The sequence below is a fragment of the Photinus pyralis genome, unplaced genomic scaffold, assembly GCF_008802855.1.
Source record: "Photinus pyralis isolate 1611_PpyrPB1 unplaced genomic scaffold, Ppyr1.3 Ppyr1.4_LG7, whole genome shotgun sequence".
NCBI lineage: Eukaryota > Metazoa > Arthropoda > Insecta > Coleoptera > Lampyridae > Photinus > Photinus pyralis.
The window spans coordinates 8,166,621-8,175,386 of record NW_022170738.1 but is presented as its reverse complement, the minus strand read 5'-3'; the positions used below and the strand labels follow the sequence as shown (position 1 = coordinate 8,175,386).

The following is an 8,766-nucleotide window of genomic DNA, read 5'->3' as shown; positions in this document are numbered from 1 at the left end:
CGTTCTCGAGTTTTGATCCCATCTCCGTCGCCATTTTTATATATTCACGTTTAATGAAATAAGTTGCAAGTTGTTACTTTTTCGTTCTATTCAATTCGTAATAAAAAAATTACATCTCGAAAAATTAGAGCGATGCCAACTATGCATTATCGTATCATTAATTCAGAGACATAACACATAGTTTCCCAGATCTCTATACAGAAATATAATCTCATTAATTTCACAAAAAAAGTACTGTTTGAATCGAATCAGAACACTAGACTATACACACTTACCTAACATAAAGACAGAGTCACACCAATCAATTGACAAGGTAAAAAATTATGTATTTCGATTTTAGCAAACGTCTCCCACGAACCAAACGTACGTGATCCTAAGCTGCGAGATGCGCTGATGAAAATAAGATTTTTGACACTCACTCCTCAAGAGTTTGCTGAAGGCCCGGCTGCCTCAAACTTGCTGACCGAATCGGAGAAGTTTGCTATTCTTATGAATATATCTTCACCAACTACTACAGTACCCATGCCACCTGGATTTTCGACTTGTCGAGTTCAGAGATTACACAGCAGGAATCCTCGTCAGTATGAAACACTTTTTGCGGTGAGTATTTTTCAGTTTTACTATTTGCACTATACCCAATTATTGTATACAATTTTGTTTTCCTCTTGCACTTATATTTTCAGGGTTCATCTTCAATGGATACATCTCGTACATCAATGATAAAATTTTACAATCAAAGGGGAAATGTATCAGACTTTACAGAAGAGGGCGGTAGTGAGTTGGCAAAAAAGTTATACTGTACACGCGTTCCGCTTTGCTTAACTGACTGTATGAACACTAGCGTATTGGATTGTGCTGTGACATTTACTTGCGATCGAAATGTTTGTATCTTCGGTATCCAAGTAAGAATTTTTACTTTTTTATTGATAATAAATTAATACATTCTTTAAGGTTCCAGCACAAGACTCTATCGACGATGATCGACAACATAATATTTCATACACCGAATTATTGTATGCACACCTACTTGATGCTGATGGTAGTCGCCTAACTTACACACACTTCACCAGCCGTGTTTCATGCAGATCTCTAATTGATATTTCGTTCAATCGACCAATATACATTCAGAGAAATAAGGTATCTCTTCAGTTGGCCAAATATAAAATAACTATTGTCTTGTAGGTGTACAAGGTAGGTGTTGTATTGCACAAAACAGGACTTTATCCTGTTGGTTCATACCCTAATCAATCAATGTGCAATGGAGTTGTCTTCACCTTTGGTCAAGGTCAAACTGGTGATTCAGTGAGGGATGGATTAATTCGTTCTATCATTTTTTCTATGCCGGTGAATCAGAGTACCAGCAGCAGTCATACATCGTACGGAATTTCAGGAGGACCTTCCGAGCATAACAAATTCCCTTAATTACGATGATAATATTTTATTTATAGGAATAATGTGTTAGACTTTCACGGACAGGGTCTACACTGATGTTTTCTTTCAAGCTCTGGTCTTAAGCGAGGAGAAATTCATTAATAGGATTAATGTTTATTCATATGTATTACAATTTATTTTTAATTGTCTGTGTATTTATGAAATACAACTCATTTTAAAAAAATTCAAACTTGTGTGATTACATGAAAGTCTCGCCAGGAAAGAATGCCGGTCACAGCACACCTAATGCTGATCTACAATCGTATGGTTTACTATGAAAAAAACGATGGTAGACCGGTATCGCGTGTTCTGTGACCGGCATTCTTTCCTGGCGAAACTAATAAAATGATCTGTGAAAGGGCATAGCACAAGATTCTTCAACTGACACCGTGTTTACATTTGTAAAGTTTCCGTGCCAGAAAAAGAAATAGAACATTTTCGGAAGTAGGCGTAAAGAATGGGCCACTTTTGTAGGTGTCATCTAAAAAAGAAATCGGAGGGGGGTTACAGTCAATGGCGTGGGATATTTACAGTTTTAGAGTACCCACTCGTATCAGATTAAAACACTTTTATTGCTTACTTTTTCTGTTTAAATAATTATAAGATTACTTACTGGTCATGTGGAAATACTCTGGTAATTTATTGATTGACCTTGCCCAGTTCCATTAGATTTCAGTTTGTCAAAGGCAGGAAAACACTGAGGTATTTAGGTTTTTACTTTTTTGCGGTGTTTTTGAATAAATAAGCATTGAATAACGGAAGTCGAGAGTTTCACTCAACGATAATTGTCAATTCTAAAGCTAAAAGTAAAATTGCAGGAAGACAAGAAATAAAATAAATCCTAATAGGCAAATGAAATCTACGATTGACGAACACGACTTGAGATTCAAGGAAGGCCGTGCGATTGTTTGATGTGATGTGACGCTTGTATAGAGGATTGTAATAGTCTCTGCCACGCCCATCACACAATGAAAAAAATAAGGAATAACAATTTTCAATCTACTGATCTTTATGGATTTGCACACAACACTGAAATATGAAATAAGCCTAGGAAATAAGAAATAATAATTTCGTTCAGTCGAATTTTTATTCCTTATTCATATTGCGAACCATTGTCATTAGAAGAAGCGCGCACGCGTATTCTATATTTATTATTTTATCTTGTTAAACTAAAATAAAACAAGTATGAGGTTGTAGTGTACTTAACCCCCAGGTTCTACGCTAACTTCACACTACAAGAACACGGAAATAAAATAAACCCGGCAACGTTTTAAAAAAATGGCCATCCGAATGACTATTCCCTCTAAAACTAAACAAGTACCCGCTTAAATTTGAAAAGTGGCACGTGATAAAACATCTAAGGCAGGGCCTCCTTACGTTAGTTGTAGACAACGCTTTGACCTGAAGCACAGTAGGGAAGGAATTTTAAATAAAACACTGAAATTGTGAGAAGTTTGTTTAATAATGATCGTAATTATTATGATTGTGAAAACCCGGAAATTTAGTTGATGTACATTAATATAAACAAAACAAACAAAGCCAAAAGGTGTCGTACTCTCGCAAAAGTCACTGCCAAGGATAAAAAGAGTACGACGTAAGAAAAACCTTGCAGTTTGATTAAAACAGTCCAAAAGTTAATTAACAAAATATTTTGTAAAAGTTTAAGCAGTAGTTAACAAAGATAGTAAATGCATATACACAAGGATGGTTACACTCAAGGTTAAAAGCAAGTTTTTGGGGACAATGGGTCAGGTAGAAGCAGGTACCAAGATTCTGAGAAAGGGTTAAAAGTACAGGATGTGACTCATCTTTGGTGCAATAAAGTCCTTTTGTTGAAAGCAAGATGGAAAACTACATGGCCTTGTAGGCAAATTTGACTAAAAACAAAATATGTGGAAATTATTGAATCGCCACTCATTTATCACACATAGATTCTAAACTGAAGAGCTTTGATTAGCGTAATCTCGCTCCTGCAAGATGGGTAGTCCGCCCCTGGTTTCGGGGTTTCGAACCTACAGTTGGATGTCGAAGACAGTGCACGGAATTAGGTGCCCTAACACATAAATATAGACTACAGTTTCTTTTTCCACCTTCCCGAGACTGCTTCATTCACGGAGAAAATTGTTAGTAACAAACAACAAGTCAGTACACACATCAAACGAATCAGCAATTTCCACATAAGTATTAAAATAAAATGAAAACTTATATGAATGTAACTTCAAGGACAAGACCAAGTAATCAACATCAATAAACATAAATTAAGCAAACATTACACCAAAAATGTAAACAATTAAAAACAATAGCATAACGGTATCACACATATGATTGCATTGCGGTTAAACAAAGTAAATTTCAAAAACAGAGATTCAAACACACAACAAATATAAAATGCGGCATACAAAACACAAATACGATATAAAGAAATGCAAAAATTACTACCTGCATTAAATAACACAAAATAACAACAAACATTTATGGAGCGAAACGTTCACTACCTCCATTCAAGACCAGATGCCAAACGTAACTCCCGTTCGTGCTTTCTAGGTGGCGCAGGCAACTTTTTTTCCCACCTAGAAATTGCATGGTTGCCAACTCTCAAAAATGTATGTATCGTCGTAAGCTGTATATACAGGGTGGAACCTTTCAAGGTGTTGTTTTTGTGAAGTTATGAACTTGGAATTACATATATTTGATGTCGGTGCAATTAGCATGCTATTGCCTGCTGCCATTATAATGACATAAATTCAAACAGCATGAGTGTTCTGATTGGCTTTATAGTCTGTTGCTATTTGTTTGTTGTGTTTTGTGTGTACGGCGTAACTATTTCTTATTCCTTATTTCTTTCATTGTGTGATGATGATGAGCTTCCGGGCCTGCTTTCGTATAAAATGCAAAAATTACTTAATAATAATAATAATAATCTTTATTGTGTTAGTAGGCATAACCTTTACACTTGTCAGTAGTCAGATATATAGTATATATAAAACAGTTACAATTTCAATTTTAATACACTTAACATGAAAGCACAAACATTATAAATTAATATATAACAGACAAAGTAACTTCTATAAATCCCCAAAGTCATTTTCAATGAATTCGCCTAAATTATAAAAACATTTACTAATAAGATACGTTTTCAATACTAACTTAAATTTCCTATATTGTAATGTCCGTATATGATGAGGAATTATATTAAAAAATTTTATACAATAATAGTTACATCCGGATAGCGTTCTGTTTAGTCTGATGGGGTTTAAGCATATATCATCTCTATTACGTGTATAGTGGTTATGCACAGATTGGTGTGTATTAAATGAAATTAGATTTCTTTTAATATACAACAAACATTCAAGTATGTATAGAGAAGGAAGGGTAAGTATATTGAGTGAGACAAAATAACCACTACATTTCTCCCTGCGACCAATCCCTGCAACTAGTCTAATCACTCTCCTTTGCAGTTTGAAGATTCTGGTAGATATAGTAGAATGTCCCCAAACTAGAATTCCGTATGTGATGTGGGGTTGTACTAGTGTTAAGTAGGCAACTCTGAGAATGTGCTTTGGTAATTTATTCGACAACTGCCGTATCAAAAATGTGCCGGAATTGATTTTTTTTGCTCCAGGTTAATTGGCTATCAATATTTAAGCCTAAAAATTTGGTGGAAGGTTGGGTGTGCCATGAAGAAGGTTTACACAGGGAGAATATCATTTCAACTGTTTTACCTGAGTTTAAACATAGCCGATTAGCATTAAACCACCGACTAGCCATAGCTTCAGCTACTAGGCTGTTACGTTTACCAGTTGCCAGGCACTTGTGGCTCACAGAAAAGCACGTGTCGTCTGCAAATAGTGTAATAGAACTAACACGAGCCATATATTTGCATAGGTCATTAACATATATCAAAAAAAGCAAAGGGCCTAATACAGACCCTTGCGGAACTCCGTGAATTACGGGTAGTACGTTCGACTTACTGCCGTCTACAGTAACATATTGAGTTCTATCTGTTAGGTAAGAGGCAAGTAACTGGCAACTGGTTGTACCAAAATTATAGTGACGAAGCTTATCAAGTAGAATACTATGAGAAACACAGTCAAATGCTTTCTGGAGATCTAAAAAAGTTGCAATATTGCCTTCTCTATTTTCAAAACTGCGTGATATATTATTTACAAAAGCAATGACTGCATCAGTGGTTGACTTATTTTTTCTAAAACCAAACTGTTGTTCCGAGAACAAATTGTTTCCTTCAAAGTATGCACTAATTTGGTTTGATAGCACTTTCTCATAGATTTTTGCCACTACAGGGACAATAGAAATAGGCCGATAATTATTTAGATCGGTTAGATCTCCCTTTTTCAATATGGGCACGATTGACGCAATTTTTAAAGATCTCGGAAATATACTTTCTTTGATACAAGAATTTATAATTTTTGTAAGAGGTATAATAATATAATTCTTTATAGTTTTTATAATTTCAAAACTCAACCCATAACAGTCTTTGCTTTTATTTGTTTTCATATTATCAATGATGATACGAACATCGCTATATGACACCTCCTTAAAAGAGAATGAGACGGCAATAGGCACATCAATCCCAGCCATTAACTTGATGGGGTTAATATTTGTGTTGGGTAGCTTGTGAATAATATTTTCGGCGACACTAGTGAAATAAATGTTCAAAGAATTAGGTTCGATGGGACATTTCGGTGATAGAGACTTTTTCCTGTTTTGATTTATCAAGTTCCACATCGTTTTCGATTTGGATTTTGAATTAGAAATATACTTATCAAAGGCGTTCGTCTTTGATTTGTGTAATTCAGTTTTGTACATGGCTTTGTATTTGCGTAATTGGAGGGTTGTAAAAACAGTAGGATTTTGCTTACATGCATCAGAAAGAAAAGCTACAGTTTCTCGCATTTTTTCTAATTGTGGAGTGAACCAACGGACATAATGTACTTTTGAAGCTTTACCTGTATATTTCTTTTCCTGGAAGGAACTATTCACATAGTCAGAGATTTTATTGATAAACATTTGAAATTTTGTGCTCGAATCTATAGATTTATCCGAAACAAATCTCCAGCTTTCTTCACTGACCACATTGCAAAGCATTACTTTTCCATATTCCGTTATAGGACGGTAAATTTTTTTAACAATTACATCCCTATAACGAGTATTCGGGTATAAATTAAAAGAAATACCTAGGTGATCAGATAGGTTTGTGTCAACCGTAGAAATCTTGTTTACATCAGTCATATTCGTGAAGACATTGTCCAAAGTATTCGCTTTCCTAGTAGGTGCACTGACTAATTTAGTAAAGCCAAAACTTTGAAGTAAGTCGCAAATATATAGGCAGTTTTTATCAGGCGAGTTAAATTTGAAATTAAAATCACCTGTTATAACTACGTTTTTGTTCCAGATATCAGGAAAAGATAATAAGTTAGTTAATCTGTCTCTAAACACATCAAAATTACCATTTGGTGACCTATACACTGTGACAATTATCAGATTGTACTTAACAATAAATACACTACAAAATTCACAATTAAGTTCATCAGAAAGTTTATCAATTTTGTTTACATTACCAGTTGCGGTTCCATGTTTATTATGAAGTAGTTGAAGGACTCCGCCATGGATGTAGGTTGAACGGGCAAAGTATGATGCTACAGCAAATTCACCTATTTTCAGGTAATCAAGTTCGTCGTTTTTCATCCAATGTTCTGCAATGCAAATCAGATCATAGTTTTTGCCCGATACAAAAGCATCGAACTCGTTTATTTTATTACGCAAACTTTGGATATTAACAAAGAGTACTTTAAAAACACTTGTTTTATCGTTATGTTTCGTATCGGTATCACTGAGTGATGCCGGTAGGTCTAGGGTTTGGGAAAATCCTGAGCTTTCTCATCTGATTGATTTTCAGATGGAGGCCGATCGTCAACTTTTGAAGGATTCCAGAAGAAGCGATTTATGAGAACACCGGACGGCCATAAATCAGGTTTTAATATTGATTCCTTTAAGTTTTCACCCACGGATATTTTAAACGACGAATAGACGTCAGGAAATTTGGAATTCAATTTTGTCACCTCCGCATTGACAATATTATTTTTGATTAGGTACTCCTTGAGAAAATCTGCTTCAGTGTTGGGATGTAATCTGCACACATGAAAGTGTAACTTCTTTACAACTCCCATTAGCGTTCCTATAGTTGCGCTTCCTGAAAGAAGGGTACGTTTTTTGTAGTTCTTTTTGCGAGGTTTTACTACCATAAAGTCTCCTTCATGGCCGGACTTTTCCGTTGATGGTAGTAGATGATCTTCGGGAGCCGTACCAGTATTATTTTTGGCAGGTTGTTGATGTTGATTATAGGCAACTAACATTGCACTGGCACGCAAATTCTAACAAGATGTTCGCTCTTTGCGTTATATACCCTTTGCCGTTACTGACAAAGTGATGTTTGGTAAAATGACTTTCCCGAACCCGTGTCAGTTCAGTAGTGAGGATAATGACCATGAACTTTACACAGAGAAATGACGCTACAAATGACATTGTTTGCTGAAAAACTAATTAACGATACTCTTTTTGAAGCACAGCTGGGTAGTTTAAGCAGAAATGCATTTATAAGTATCCCCACACAACCCCACCCAAGCATACTCCCCAACTATTCACAATCATTTCCTCTGCCGTTCTTCTCTATAAAGCACTGTAAACCAAAAGTGTCGGAGAATGTCTAGTTATATGCATCTGAGCAACTCAGAGATACTTTTGACTCGATTCAGAAAACCATAGCCATAGATCATTAATATTTTATTTAAAAAATAATGAAGAACTAGAACCATTGAATTTATACTAGAACATACAAAAGTTACAAAAATTTTGTTCCTATTTATTGCACTGTTGAGCATTGTAAAGAAAAGCAAGTATAAAAAATTAAATATATCCAAAAATTTTCCGCTTTTCCGCAGTTTTGCTGGCAAATTCTTTCAATATATTCTATACTTTTTGTAATTTCTGCATGCACATGCAGTACGGACCATCCAAGTACGGACCCGCCCGACGTTCCTAACGTCAAAAGCTGCTTTTTGTTGCACTCCGTCCTTTGTACACTTGTCGGCGATGTGGGCACGGTCGGCGGTCAGAGTAAGAAATAAAGGCAATGTGGACCATAAAAAATCCTGTCGACGTTGTGGGCATTCGGCGAAGTGATCCGGCCCCATAGGAACTATCGAAGGACTATCCGCTTAGTGTAACATCCTGTATATACCTACATGCGCGAATGTCCCAGTAGTTCAGAAGTACAGCACATGTTCAATGAAGTGGTGCGCATGATCGCCCTTAATA

At 35.6% G+C, this 8,766-nt stretch overlaps 1 protein-coding gene across 1 annotated transcript; it reads left to right on the top strand.

Annotated features, from left to right (window-relative positions):
- Nucleotides 1-233: 233 nt before the first annotated feature.
- Nucleotides 234-1,615, top strand: LOC116177258. Its single transcript, XM_031496176.1, has 4 exons — nucleotides 234-600; nucleotides 684-902; nucleotides 952-1,137; nucleotides 1,183-1,615. The coding sequence occupies exons 1-4, from the start codon at nucleotides 394-396 to the stop codon at nucleotides 1,420-1,422; spliced, it is 852 nt and encodes a 283-aa protein (XP_031352036.1). The 5' UTR covers nucleotides 234-393; the 3' UTR covers nucleotides 1,423-1,615.
- Nucleotides 1,616-8,766: the final 7,151 nt, after the last annotated feature.